The 16,375-nt window shown below is 34.9% G+C and overlaps 1 protein-coding gene across 1 annotated transcript; it reads left to right on the forward strand.

The window, feature by feature from the left end:
* The first annotated feature begins 14,406 nt into the window (after positions 1–14,406).
* Positions 14,407–15,760, forward strand: LOC119085163 (putative nuclease HARBI1). The gene is made up of 2 exons (XM_037195461.1): positions 14,407–14,564; positions 14,659–15,760. The coding sequence occupies exons 1-2, from the start codon at positions 14,458–14,460 to the stop codon at positions 15,647–15,649; spliced, it is 1,098 nt and encodes a 365-aa protein (XP_037051356.1). The 5' UTR covers positions 14,407–14,457; the 3' UTR covers positions 15,650–15,760.
* The last annotated feature ends 615 nt before the right edge of the window (positions 15,761–16,375 follow it).

Here is a 16,375-nt window from a genome sequence, read left to right on the forward strand (position 1 = left end):
GAAGTGCAGCAGGCACTTCAACTTCAATGACACAAATGAACTCTTTCTTGCCTGTTCTCTTACACAGTGAGCTTGAAAATGTCCGGCAAAATTTTGAGATAGACGAATGAGGGATGTGACCTACCCCTAACTAAAGGTGTTATCGTAAGGTTCCTCAAAAGTGATTGCTTTCGCACTAATTTATTTTACCGGAAACGTATACACATTTAAACTAAAGCGTTTCCGCTAAAACGTAATTTTTAAGATTACCGCCGACATTTTATTTTTATTGGGCAACGCACAGTGCTTTGTACTGGGTCATCTCTTTTGAACTTCACATCACACCAAACGACAATATTTTTGTTTGTTTACATGATTGGTCAATGTAAATTTTTCGTGATTTCGGTGGTTTTGACGAATATTAGAGGACGCCAGCATTTTTCGACGAAAACGATAATGCCCCACAATAACAATAATTCCCAACAATAATGCCCCATCAAAAATGGCGACCATTGTGAATGCATACACATGGACAAGTCAATTCTGTATTTATTTTTGATTTTTATTCTAAAAGTGCGTCCGGATCTATATTTTATTACTGCAATCCGTAGATCTAATTTGTAGGAAGCTAACGACATTAGGCTGGAAAAAATCTGTTCATCTTTCAACACGCTGGTCGCCATTTTTGACGGGGCAATATTGTTGGGAATTATTGTTATTGTTGGACATTATCGTTTTTGTCCAAAAAAGCTGGCGTCCTCAATTTTAAGTCAACCGTTGATTGCACTGTTAAAAAAAACACAAGAAGCACATTTCCGCACAAAATGAGAATTAAATCACATCGAAATCACCGAAATTATTACAATTTTCACAGTCGACACTAAATTCTTGTGTTGCTGATTTGACGTTTCAAAAACAATACTCATGTTAAGATTAACGACTTTGACGACGATTTTCTTCGTTACAGTTTGTTCATTTCATTTTTACACAGTTTTAGATATGTCAGAGTTTTAAATGTACCCAGTCAATTAAGTTCTTTCCAAATTATGAATTTTTAGCGCAAAATTTAAAATTTCTATCGCGAATTCAAATATTGCGCAATTTGGGAAGAACTTAATTGACTGGGTACATTTAAAACTCTGACATATCGACTAAGTTCAGAGTGGATGTGATTTGGGTGTGAAATTGAGTGGGAAGTGCTATTTTCATCGATTTTCTTTTTGTAAAATCTTCTAAATGAGACAATATTTTGAGAATGCCCGATGTACCAGTTTCTTATTTTTCGTGTTTCTACTGATATGTGACAAAAAATCGCGAAAAAAATCGATCCGTCCCTCCCTTATTATCCTATGTTTGGGATCTAGGTCAATTTCTTTTCAGGCTTCTCTCCCTTTGATTTTGGAAATTTGGGCTTAGGTATTAGGAAAGTAGAAGATATTGCAGTGCCAGCTTATCTGTCTTCTGTCTATTCTACTTTAGAGTTATCAAATGAGATTTTGAGAAAATTCAGTTTTCCAATGATCGATTCAAATATTTTAGAGTTAATTGAGGAAATTCCTCGAGATTTCGTTCCAGAGAATGGTGAAAAGAAAAAGAAACAAAAGAATTGGGATCTGCCAAGGATTAACAGTAAATTTGACGAGATGTTTGCATCTAGTGAACCCGTTGCTCGTGCAAGACTACTTGCGTCATCAACTAAAGAATCTTCAAAGTGGCTGCAAGTAGTTCCATCGAGCCAATTGGGTTTATTCTTAGATAATAACTCCGCTAGAATTGCTGTTGGTCTTCGTTTGGGTACTAATTTATGCGAGGAACATAGATGTGGTTGTGGCGAAATGGTCAAAAAGGATAGTTTACATGGCCTTTCATGCAAGATGATAACAAAAGCCAAAATAGCTGAAAATGATGAAGTTAACAAAGTTTTCTCACATACATTCTCTTCAGCAGGGATGATGGTAAAAGGCCGGATGGTATGACCTTAATTCCTTGGAGTCATGGAAAAGCTATTCTGTGGGACGTAACAATTAGGGATACATTAGCGCCTTCATACATTAAGGAATCTAGCAAGAAAAAACGGTCAATTGCGGATAAGGCGGAAAGATTTAAACATAATCATTACAAACATTTGAAAGAAAATTATTTGTTCACTCCGTTAGCTTTCGAAACTTTAGGTTGTATGGGGCCAGAAACTATGAAATTTGTTTAAAAATTGGGATCAATCATGAAGGCTGCTTCAGGAGAACCACGTTCAACAGATTATTTATTACAGAAAATTTCAATTGCCATTCAAAGAGGGAACGCGGCATGCATTTTGGGAACATTAGGAGCTAATAGAGTAGATGACTTTTATTTATTGTAAAATTTATTTTTTGAAAAGATCGATTTTTTACTGGCTGCGCCACTGTGAGCAGTCTTTTTTTCGCTTGTCAATAAAGAATATTTATTTCTTTTCGCTCTGAATTTGAATTGCTGAGTTAGCCTAGAGTCTCACCTTTCCAACAATACCAAACATGCTGTGTTTTAACATGGACAAATAACTTTCATACGGACTTTTAAATCCTACCTAAAATATAAAATAGGGAAGTCGGCGCGTACAAATACTGGATGCTTCCTTTGTAGTGTTGAGATGTAGGGTTGCAATGCATAAGATTTTTTTTTATTTCCTTCTACAGTTAGAGGCAGTGAAATTTCAGCGTGAATTTGCTTGAACTGTTTTTCAGCTGGTCTACACAGAGGGATTCCTTTGAAAAACAGCCTACCGCAATCGGACGCATTTTCCAGTGGACTTTGATATATGTGCCTAGAAAGGTATTCGACCCTAGAAGCCAAAACCACTTTCAAAAAAATTCTTCGAAGTTTGTGTGGCTGGTGAAATGTGATCCAAAACCGAAAACTTGCACTTTTCTTACAAAAAATTCTCCAGTTACGCGAGTCGTACAGGGTCGTGTGGGGTGTCATTAGAAAGGTAATCACATGTACTATTGAGCCGAATAGGGACTTATTGGGTTTAAAATTCATCGACACTGAAATATGTGCAGTTGAAGTTTTCAACCGAAGACTTACACTGTTCTTACTGAAATTTCTCGAGGGACACATAACGTACATGGTCGTGTGGGGTATCATTTAAAAGGTAAAGGTAAACGAAAAAGATTGGAGTTACTGGTCACTCTTTGAATTAGAAGCGAAAATTCAGAGCAAAACAATCAGTCTGCCTATTTTCGTGTTGCCTGATCTTTGGATCCCGACCTAAATAAATTTTTTTCAGTTCCTTTCTAATTAATGCAAATTTACATTTTTTTGTTGAAAATCGTGTGGATTCGCTTGTATAAGTTGAGAATGTACCCGTACATACAGTACATATACTAAGCAAAGTTTTTGTTTCGTCTTCATTTTTTTTCTCTTCCGAAAGATTGTTAACTCGTTATTAAATACTGCGAAACGAACGAGCAGAAAAACCAGACATAATTGATGTAAATTATTTCGTACCGAAGATATAATTTTAGTTTAATCAAATTATTGTTATTAAATTAATTTAGTTTCGTTTGCAAGAACAAAAGAATATTATAACAAGCTCTCACATTTGTCGATTGAATTAAAAAAAAATTAATAATAATTCAATGCGAGCGAAGCAGAAAACCATATTTTTTTGTTGTTGCACAAAACCAGCGGCGGAAACGTTTTTATTGAAACGAAAGACACGTACTTAATTTTCTACAATTGGCATTTATATTGGTGTGGAATTATACCTGGACATACAATCATTCTTGGCATCATTGATTTAAAATACTGTAACTGACGAAGTACGAAATTTGAATCAGCAAAGTGCAATTCACGCAAATGTTGTGAGTTACTGAAATTCATTTGTCGTTTGGTACAATGTACATACGATAGTCATTTGCTATCTTCAACGACGACGAGAATGATCAATGGCTAGAGTTCTCTTGTATAGAGAGAATTGGCATATAAATGTTGAAGTAATAGATTTTATATCAACCACTAGGAGACACTTGACCCAAGTAACAGATTAAATAATTTTGTTTGGGTGAAAGGATACACTAGACAAAATGTTAAACAGATGACACTTACTAATTGTTAGCGAATTATAGGAAAAATCAAATTTCATTTATTTATCTGCCTAGAACAATAATTTCCCACTTATCACTCTAGAGCATTATTGTTTATCTCGGTATATAATATGTTCTCGATAGATAAAAAAGTGTATGCCTTCGGCTTCGGCTCGATCAGCAATGCCTACACGTCCCGATAACAATTTTGGTAAGATATTATCTCCCTTTTCAAATATGCTGTCGATGTCAAAAACATCAAAAGCCTTTTCGAAACGAAGCTAAATCAATGAAATTTCATTTTTCTTGCGATTCACTATAATGTGGTAGGTACCGTTTCTACAATTAACAATTCATAACTTTAACGATACACAAATGTCATAGTCATTTTTGGCCTCCTTCCTTCCTCATCGGATAATATCACCATGTACCATGCAGAAACGATATTCGACTTCGAAGCATAATTTACCTCTCTTTCCGAAATGAACGTAAAATACGTGAATAGTTAATTATTAAATGGTCAGCGGGAGATAATCAAAATATGTTGAGCTGGATAAATATTTGAACACATTCTTGTTGAAATATAACAAATCCCACATTTTGATTATGTTAAAAAATTAATTATGCCAATCATTACTTAGCATTTGTTTTGACCATTACACGTAACATTTTTGTTGTTTGTATTATACACAGACGTTCAGAAGATGATAATATAGTCGTTTGGTACGTTACGATCGTTGTTAAAAGGGAATCGTTTTTTTGTTTCTTATGACTGGTCAAAAAAATGGACATACCAGCCCACCATGTGAGATGCGTTTTAATGTGTAAATTAAATAAACAAAACAAAAATGGATTTTCATGAAAATTATTCAAAATCGAATGGCCTTGGTAATAGACGAAAATAATGTTGACTATTTTCAATGGAATTGGGAAGATGCCAGAATACGAAACCTTTATTCGAGGTAGCAGAATAAGATGGGCCGAGTTTTAAGATTGTTACCATTGTCAATGTAAGTTTGCCCTGTGGAGATATTAAAATTTCATCTGTGTTTTTTATGGGTTCTTCTTATCTTAACAAAGTGGCATCAATTTTAGGAATTAAAATTTTCATATTCTTAAAGATTCTTCGAAATTCGTAAATTTTGGAATTTTGAGAAGTTGAAGAATTAAATTCCAAAAATTATCAAAATTGTAAAAAATCAAAAATATTCTTGGAATTAAAGTCGAAGCATTATAATTTGATCGATTCTATTCATTTTTAAATAATTGTAGTTTTTCAAGAAATCATTTCGAAAAAATTACAGTATAAAAGCTTACACATGCGCATTAGAGCTGTTTATTCGCGGTATACCTGCGGGTAATCCGTTCAAATGCACGTGTCTAAGCTACAGGTCTAAACTACAATTATTTAAAAATGAATTAAATGAGTAGAATCGATCAAATTATAATGCTTCGACTTTATTATAATAATTTTTTGAATTTTTTTTTAATTCTGCAAAATTTCTAAAAAAATTTCAAATTTCCTAAAAATTCTAAAATTTAGAAATTTTAGTGATATTAAGTACTGATTATCGAAAATCCTGAAAATTCTTAAAATTCCTAAAGTCGATTCCCTAAAATAGACTAATTCTAAAATCGAAATTTCAGATGACTAACACCAACGATGAGACAGGTGAAATAGATTGAAGGAACATTTAAATTATTTAGTTTCTTTCTACTTATTTTCAAAAAAAAAAAACTTCGAACCTGATCGTATACAATCATAAATTTATTATAAAAAATAAATCTTCAGCCAGAGCAATACTTATACAATGTAAGTAAACGGCAATTTCCATCAGCAGAATTTTAAAAATATCAAATTACACTTAACTCGAATTAAAGTTAACCTGGAAATTGTGCAGCATATTTTTTCAATTAAAATTTTTCCACCGATTTTTCATCATGACTCCTTAATGGAATCACAATTTATCATCGTCGAGATCATCGTCTTCTGTTCGCATAAGAATTATGTGCACAATTTTCAACGTGTTATTCGTTTTTTTTTGCATAATAAAAGTGCGTGAATGAAAATGCGTAACTGAAACTATTGGGTACCATTATTGGCAAGGTTGATTGATTTATTTTATCATCTATAGAGATTTTTTCGAAGAAGTCTAATTTAACGGGACCTATTAAGTACGAACATTTTAACCTTGTACAAACGGTAAACATGTTTTAATTTAATAGTTAAATCTACTACTTCTTATGTTTAAGTATCGCACAGTGTGTGATACAAAATCTTTTACTTCACTTGCTGTAATATTCATTTTGCAACTAATATAAGACAACTATACTCAGAATTTATCGCTAGAATTGTCGTACCTCCTAACTTTACGCTTAAATTGTAAAATAAAAATTTTACCTAAAAAATTCTTTTAAAATTACAATTACAATTTTTCCGTGCGAGCGCAGAAACCGCCACGTACAACGATATCAGTTATTTTGGAAGTATACACAAGGACTTGCGTAACTTCTTACTCTTTTAAGGGTTTTGGACCGATCTTTACTACGCCGTAGGTGAAATATTCGATATCCACATGATCGCAAAACCTCTCCAATTTGTTGAATTACAACAGGTACAGCATGTATGTAGTTCTGGGGTGCCTAGCAATATTTTAAAGATAGACTATGTTCACTCTGCATCGCTACACCATTTCCCTACAGTCAAAGATGCTTCCCGACTATGAGCAAAATGTAAAAAATAGTGTTTTTTCAGGAAGAGTCCCTCAGAATCGATCAGTTGTGGACTAGAAACGTCTCCCAGACACTCTACTAATAAAAAAAAACTATTTTGGACGAGAATTTTGTTCAAATTTACTCTTTTATTCTAACCGTAAAGGTCAACTTTTTTTCAAATGGTCCGCAAATGCTGCAACACAAAACTTCTGAGGTCAAATTTTGGTATGTGATGGTGGTTGAGGTCAGCTACCATAATATGTGGTTGGCCCCTCTGAACAATGATGTTGCAGAGATACAGCACTCTTTGAAAGTTGACCATACTTTGATTGATGGCTGACCATGGATGGTGAGTGCGGAAGTCAGGTTGGGCTCAAATTGTCGGCCGTGGACAGGCCAACAATCCTACAAAGTTTTAACTTTTTGGGTTGTTCCTTCCCATATTGTTAAAAAAGTGTTTTCACCACCTCTTGACATCATATGATATGTTGTACACACATTACACCCAAAATGGATTTTTTTTGTAAAAAATGTGAGACACCCGTTCGCTAGAATTAAATGACAAATCGAATAAGCTATAACTCAATAATATCGGAGATAGCTTGTTTTCCAAGTGGTCGAAAAATTGGCGAATTGACTCTTAAACATTAAAGAATAATTTTTAAATCAGATGGTAACAAAGTCCGACTCTATCAGGGCCAGATTTTCTATATTTCTATTATATTCTCAGGAATATATTTAAATTCCTAAATTACGAGTCCTGACGTGACGAATAATTTCGATATTTTCGTCCTAATGCAGTGAAGAGATTTGTGGCATGTGTAGATTTACTAGGGACAATAACGACATTGTGGACACTAAATACAAAATCAACACTCAGACGCGCTGTTTCAGTTAATAAAAATGTGAATTATCTCACAAAGTCATTAAAAAGTGAATAAATCCCTTGCTTGAGTGATGTAGACATTCCAGGAGTGCAGATTTTCCGTCTGTGTCTAGCCGGCAATTGGTAAATTAAAATAATTGTAAAAATTGTCTTAAATGTAGGCCGCTGGATTCGTGTTATTAATTAATTTGAATTGTTTTGGTTTCTCGATGATAGACATCTTTCGTCAGATAATTCGATGGCTTATGCCTTAACGTTCAAGACACTCGGAAGATTAATCGTTTCGTATAGACATTGTTTTGTGTAAAGATTGATTGTGCATTAAACAATGGCTCTAAAGTTAGGTATACATAACATCAGCAGGTTGTGGTAGAGGAATTATAATTCGAATTCTTTTTTTTTTATTTTGGAAATGGTGTTGAAAGATATGATCGATTGTTTAACGAAACTGATATATTAGCCCGAATATTATACATTAATTTTAACGTCCATATTTAAGAAGTAATACTTTAAACGTAATGTTGGATTTGCGTTGAAAGCCCGAAACGATGATCACAATTTAAAACGTGTAAACTTTTTATAATAATCGAAAAACTGCACATTAAACTTATTAACATTTATTATCATTAATTGAAGGTGTATCTTGCCAATCATGCGAACACAGAGACGAAACATGTAACAACAACAACGGGGAAAAAATATCTAAATTTTATAATATTATCCACTCATATCCCCAGCGATTATAAATAATACAAAGCAGCGCACACATAATGTTTGGTCAACCCGTTGCGGTAGCCTTTTCTTATAAATATAAATCTGAACGTAATTGACTGTCTGAAGGTGTTCAAAATCGATTATTCGCGTCTTCTGCAAATTATTTTAATAAACAATAATTGCTTTGCATTCCATCATTTATTATAAAGTTTTTTATTGATTACGCTAATCATTTAATAAAAAAAATAACAAAATTACATTATTTATGGATATGCATGCATTATAATGGAGAACGATGTATATATTATAAATACGCTCAACTCACACACACACCGTGTATAGTACTACACCTCTTACCCACAAGAAGTTAATAAAAAGCCATCGCATCAAAAAGTGATTTTTAATAATGATGAAATTATCTTTCGAGAGTGAATACAGGGATTTTAATAAGTTGAAAAAAATCCATTGATGACTGACTGTAAGTGGACTCGTACGATTTGGTAGTATCACATTCGATGGAATCACTAACTATGTGTTACAGTGAATGTAAAAAAAAATCATCAAAAGAGGAATTCTTTTGAAAAACAGCCTACCGAAATCGGGCGTGTTTTCTAGTTGAACTTTTTATAGGTATCTAGAAAGGACTTCGACCCTAGAAGCCAAAACCACTTTCAAAAAAATTCTTCGAAACTTTTATGGCTGGTGAAAGGTGATCGAAAGCCGAAAATGTGCACTTTTCTTACCAACATTTCTCCAGGTACACGAGCCGTACAGGGTCGTGTGGGGTGTCATTAGAAAGGTAATCACATGTACTATTGAGCCGAATGAGACTCATTGGTTTTAAAATTAATCCGCACTGAAATATGTGCAGTTGAAGTTTTCAACCGAAAACATGCACTTTTCTTACCAATATTTCTCCAGTTACACCAGCCGTACATGGCGGTGTGGGGTATCATTTGAAAGATAATTTTATGTGCTTTTGGGCCAAATAGGGTCTTATGGGGTTTGGATGCATATGCGATGAAATATGGGCACTTTAACATTTCAACTTCTCATATTTCATCGTAGATGCCTTCAAACACCCATAAGACCCTATTTGCCCCAAAAGCACATAAAATTACCTTTCAAATGATACCCCACACCACTACGTACGGCTGGTGTAACTGGAGAAATATTGGTAAGAAAAGTGCAAATTTTTGGTTGAAAACTTCAACTGCACATATTTCAGTGCGGATTAATTTTAAAACCAATGAGTCTATATTCGGCTCAATAGTACATGTGATTACCTTTCTAATGACACCCCACATGACCATGTACGGCTCGTGTACCTGGAGAAATTTTGGTAAGAAAAGTGCAAATTTTCGGCTTTCGATCACCTTTCACCAGCCATAAAAGCTTCGAAGAATTTTTTTGAAAGTGGTTTTGGGTTCTAGGGTCGAAGTCCTTTCTAGGCACATATAAAAAAGTCCACTGGAAAATGCGTCCGATTTCGGTAGGCTGTTTTTTAAAAGAATCCCTCCAAACGAATATCATAATCTTGCTTGTACTACAGTGTACACCAAATGCCCCATGCGAAAGTTGACCACTACATAGCAATTTGCCCCCCGCGAAAGTGATCCATTACATGCGGACTATTTTCGGTTTATATTCTTCATTTTTTTATGTGAAAATCAAATTTTGCATGGGGCAGGTAGAATACGTTGGATACTGCTACGTACATCATCACTTCAACTCGCAAACTCACTCATATGTTTTTGAGCCACCTGCTTCGTCAACTATTTTTCGACAAGCGTATTTGCATACCTTCGGCTCGGATATATAAACTCTACACTTGTCGAAAAGCCAGTTACCGAAGCTTGATGGCCAAAAGCACACTTAAGGGTTTGCTTTTATCAAAAAATTGTTACCTCCTGTAATGACTACTATCTCAGCACCTTCTTCTGATATATAGAATATGTAGCACCACTCAGTGCTGGACTGGCCCAATGGGCGTTCGGGCGATTCCCGAAGGGTCTTTTGATTTTTGTATGGATAAAGGTCAACGAATGGCCTTTTGAAAAATTTCTTCATACAACGCCCGACGGGCTTTTTTGAGCCAGTTCGGTACTGGCACCACTCATACAAATAGCTCAAAATACTTTCGTTGCTACGATGGATTCTGACTATGTAATGTGCCCTGTATTTCTAAGATGTCCAACAAAAATTGGTTTTCTCTCTCTGGGTCTCTGACAGACCCTGCCGAAGTAGATCTTAAAATTGTCGTATTTATCTAAAAACCTGTAAAAATGAAAAGAATTTAGTGCTAGATGCGAATGTGTTAGATTTTAAGAAGTTCTCTACAACAGTGACAAAAATGTGACGCTTGCCAGTGGTCAGGCCAGTTAATAGCTTCTCTAAAGTGATCATTCCATTCCTTAGACGAATTACATCGTCTAAGGTTTAAATTAAATATATATTCTTAAATGTTTGGGTCGCACAGGCTACGAACCTTCGTGGTCTTCTATTATAATTATAAAGAAGTGCAAGATTTGCTGTCAAACGATACTTGAAACGAAGGAAGTAACAGATTTATCGAGATATTGTGGTGCCACGATGTGGTATGTATAACAGAGGTTAAATTTTTCAATTCGATTTGGAGATGGTTGCAACATTGTCTAAGAACTTTATTTCTTTGAAAAACATTACAATATTTCAGAAATTCCAGCAATGAACTGCAGAGAATTAATTTTCGGATGAATTCTTGTATGGCCAGTATAAAATGTACTTGATTTCTGGCAGTTCATTGCTGGAATCCCAAGAATGTTCGCACAAATTGCAAGGATGTCATAGAAATTAAAAATTGTGGACGAGGGGTAGGATAGGAAAAAAAGGCGAAGGGAAGTGCTATACACATTGTGCGAATAGCCAAAGTAATTATAAAGTGACTATTCGTACTATGTGGGAATGATCTGCAAATCATCTGCTCTTCCTAAAATAACTTTCAGGATTAAATTATAATAAAAACTAAACGACACCGTCCCGAATCTATCGACCGGTAAACTGAACGTATAAGCCCTGTTAACACGTCCGAGTCCAGAATGCTGTGCGGTTTATACAAGTTTTTTCTAATTGAAATTAGATTTAAGCTGAAGAAATGTTAGAAGGTCGTATTAATGGCGAAATTGGTTATAATAAGTTTAATGAAAAATTCTGTTACAATTTTAATTGTCAACGAATAAGTGCTGTGTAATTCTTGATCGGATATTTATTTAAAAATTGAACCGAAACGAATTTATATTTTATGGCAATGAAACGGTTTTTTTTCCTCTCTTTACACACCAAAAAATGAAATATGTTGGCAATACACGTTGTTCGTTTGACTTTATTTATATGATAAAAACAAATTAAAAATTCCACCTTGTAATACCAAATTAAATTGGAGAAAATGTCAGTTGAAATTTAATTACAACAAAATCGCCAATTAATTTATTACGATGAAGAGCAAAAAGTGTAATGATTGGTCGTTCATTTACGCTCGGTCACATTAAATTGACTTCGCACATTTGCGGTACAATCTTGATTATTTGAAAATTCGATCGCAATTCATTTGATGAATCTCTACAACTGATAATCGTCACAATTTACACTAGTTTCATAGTTAGAATAAGAGTAAAGAGTAAAGTGGACAAGGTGTAATACAAGTGATAAATGAATCTGCTACTTCTTATGTTTTAAGTACGTTCAACAGATTCAAACAATAGTTGTTTGTCAACCGAGCGGAGATAATTGGAAATTTCAACAAAAGCATTACACAAGCAGTGCAAAGCAAGGGTCGGTAAACACAACGGGGGTATTCATTTCATTTTATTTACACTCGATATACGAACGTGTGTCAAGGATATCGAGTATATTTGAATATATTGCGTCTAAATCGCATATCATTGACAACCCACTGCCAGTGTATGGAGCATGATCTCAGGACTCCGGTAAAGTTATTGACGCCGTAAGTGTGCCTAAAATTTGAATTTTAAGTGAACGATTCGATGAAAAAGTGAACCGAAAATTAAATTTCAACGCTTCATAGGTTTCTTCCATCGTACGGTAAAAACGAATTTTGACAGGCCGAAAACAACCGACCGTCATCCACAGAAACAAACATAATTACAACTTAAACAAATTTGTTCGTTAAAACATCAAAGTGAGGTTGTGTTGGCTTCTCTGTGGATGACGATTGACATTTTGAACGGCCTTGGAAGAAACCTATTGTATGAAAATGACGCTACGTTAGAAGGACCTCCGCACTTTCCATTTTGAATTTCGACCGCACTTACGGCGTGAATTAGTTTTTCAATCGGACCAATATCTCCTGAGCGATAAGACTTTGAAAAAAGTTTCTTTTCTGCATATTGATCACATCGCGATTTCAAAGTGTTATCGCTCGGCAGATAAATAATTGGTCCGATTGAAATAGTTATTTTCATCATAAGGAGAGAAACCACGAAATTACAGTATTCGTTTGCCGAGAGAATTATTTTGCATAAGTACGTATGTTTCGTCGAGACGAAGTCGAAACGCAACATACATACGTATGCAAAAAAAATTTTCGTGGGATACGAACACACATTGTGATTGAGTGTGTTCTCTCCATATGATGAACACATTTTTATACGCTTTATGATACGAAACACAGAAAAAACAAAAAGAGCAAAAGAAAGTGAGAGAGTTAGCTCCGCCGTCGTATACATCAATTCAAAACAGGTCGCATTCGAGTAAAACATCATCTATATCCCTAGACCTGTTTACAAGGTCTGCTCAGAGAGAACTAAAAAACTATGGTTTCCAATAACTTTCGGCGCGTGATTTCGTCTGTTTTCGTATCATGAAGCGTGTAAAAGTAATTACTTTACCGGAGTCCTGAGATCACACACTGGCATTTTGTAAATCCGAAGAGATGAAATTTAATTATTTTTCAGATGACAGGTCAAACCTCTATATATACAGGAAATATACTGGATATACTTGGTTATACTCACTATATGTATGTATAAGAAAAATAAAGTGAATAGTCCTAACATTTTTCGTATGTCAGACGTGTGATTTACCGTTTTTTTTCCACCGAAACAAAAAAGAACCTCAATCAACCATAACATTTCTGAAAATAATAACAAAGTCACAGTTCAGGTGAGAAAACTTCTATTTACTCCCCATGGGAGAGAAAGTGCTGCACTTTTCTTACTAGAAATGTCAGTCAACAAAACGCACTTTTCTCATGACATATTGAGGGGAGAAAATAAGGAAAATCAAAACAGGCATATGAGAACAGTCGGCAAGCCTCGACTTCTTCGTTACAAGTGTGTACTCTATTTTATCACATAAGCGAAAACGAGACAACAACATAGACCTGAGGTGTAATTTTTGAATTATTGTTCTAGGTAAGTAATTTTGACATCCGAACACCGCGCGTATGTGATAAAATCTATTACTTCATTGGATTTAAGTGCATACATATTTAAACTTGTTACTATGTAAGATCACAACATCCAAAGTTTATTGCTAATCGTAGCAATCGCTAACAGATGATGTGTAATAAAATATCTAGGGGATTCTGTGAAAATCTGTAGTTATCCGTCGTAGCTGCAGGACATTAAACCAACCCTGATGCTTGAAGCAGATGATTGACAATAATATAATAACCTATTTTACTAATGCGAGAATAAACATTTCGAACAAATTGCATTTTAATTAAATATATGGAGTGAAAAACTTTAAAGTTTTGTCAATCAATTCGTCACGCAATTTAAGTTGCATTTGAAATTAGATTCGCTTCGCTTCTATTATTGTAATGAGTGTGCATCTGAACATTATATTATTATACGTAATAAAGTGGAAGAAATAGAAATGAAAATAAACTCAGGACAGTTTACGTGAGCAGGGGGAAAATTATTCACTACTTATAACAGCATAACAGTATACATAAAAATGGATCATGCCAATTTCGCAGTTGTCAGAATAAATCTAGTACAATTCGTAAAATATTCCAATGTCATGAATGTCATTATACAAGAAAAGCGCGTGTGTGTCAGAACGGTCAGAACGGTATTAATAAAAATAAGAGTAAAAATGCTCAGTTTAGCTGCAATTGAATATCACAGAAACAAAGTATTTATGAAAGACACACGAAGATATTTAAGAGACACATTAGACCCTTTCGATATGCCGGATGAAAGGTAACAGTTAAGAGTCATTTCATTTGAACTATCCCACTGAAGGCTTTGACACAGAAAACATCGCAAATATTCTTCGTATTTTCTCCGTTTTCAGATTCAGAGAAATGTACAGACTGCCGCGATGCTTAGCATTAGAGTTTTTGGATATTATAAAAGCAAATTCGAAGGGTAATCCATGTCCGGATATTCCCATGTCGGTCCAGTTTTGTTCGGTACTAAATTTTTACGCCAGTGGAAGCTACCAGCGGCGGGTTGCTTCGGATGCGTTTGCAATGATGTCTCAATCCAATGTGTCGAAGTGCATTCGAGGCTACAGCTACGTTATAACAACGAAACTTATGGACCAGTTTGTGCAATTTCCGGATAACATTGAGGGAGTTAAACGTCTTCATGACGAACTACAACAGCATGCAGATTATCCCGGTGCCTTTGCTTTTGTAGATGGTTCGTTGATTGCTCTCTCAGCAATGTCGCATCTCATCGAACACGCCCATGTCAGCCGAAAATCATATCACGCAATTAACACACAATTCGTGTGTGATATCCGAATGCGGTTTTTAAGTGTCAACGCTCGGTATCCCGGCTCTACACATGACTCTTTAATATGGAGAGCATCTCTTGTAAATTCTACAGTGCGGACAATGTGTAATGCATCGGGATCGGATTGGCGTTATTTCATGCTTGCGGATAATGGCTATCCCTTGCAACCGTGGTTATTAAAGCCGTATGAGACACCAAACACAACAGCTGCAAAACACTACAACAAACGACATCGACAGCTTCGATCGTTGGTTGAGCGAGCTATAGGCCTACTCAAGGCAAGATTCCGATGCTTGCTGTCGGAACGGAAGTTACGGTACGACACATTGATGAGCGGCTACATAATTTATTCTTGCACCGTCCTCCACAATTTTTTAATTGCAAGAAATTACTCGGTAAACGATATTGAGCCCATATTCGAGGACATGGTCCCTGACTTTGAAGAAAACTTTGATGGTCCCGACATCTCGTACGATGAACTTCGACGTGGGATTGAAGTACGCAATAATGTGGCACGATACTTCACAAACAATCAGCAACATTGAACAAGATTGGAGATCTCTTCAACAAAATTTTGATTTTTTTTTAAACGACAACTTTTGGCAACATCTTAAGTTGAATAAGATTGGAGATCCTTTCAGCAAAATTTTGCCATTTTTTTTTAAACGACAACCTTTGGCAACTTCTCAAGTTGAATAAGATTGGAGATTGCTTCAATAAAATTTTGCATTTTTTTTTCAACGACAAGTTGGCAACTAGTTGAATAAGATTGGCGATTGCTTGAATAAAGTTTTGTCGTTGAACGAATTTGAGTAGCCACGAAAACAGTAATTTGAAATACAGAACTTTAAAAACATCAATCTCAGCTTTTCTACATTTATTTGGGCAAAACGTTTCAGAGTTGTGTGGTGTTTTAGTTCAGTTGCAGTTCAGGTCATTGCCTGTATTCCCTATTTTCAATCATTTTTGTACGAAAAATGAAGTCATTTTCCAGGGAGGCTCATATCACATGATTGAAAATAGGGCAAAAACCGAGAAGTTAAATTAGTCATTTTTCCAGATCCCCTGCAACTGTCTTGTCACAATATTTATTCAAATCTTTTCTGTCTGGATTAGTCCTAGTTATGAGTTGGATGAAAACCGAATAGTTACAGAAAATAATCAGAAAGATTGTGATTTCCTCTTATAGTTATACTTTGACGTAAAACTTAAAATTTATAAGTAAATTCAAATTACAGTTTTCAAGTTGCCAACTAGTAACTGTAATTGGA

This window comes from Bradysia coprophila, unplaced genomic scaffold (assembly GCF_014529535.1).
Source record: "Bradysia coprophila strain Holo2 unplaced genomic scaffold, BU_Bcop_v1 contig_94, whole genome shotgun sequence".
NCBI classification, from domain to species: Eukaryota; Metazoa; Arthropoda; class Insecta; order Diptera; family Sciaridae; genus Bradysia; species Bradysia coprophila.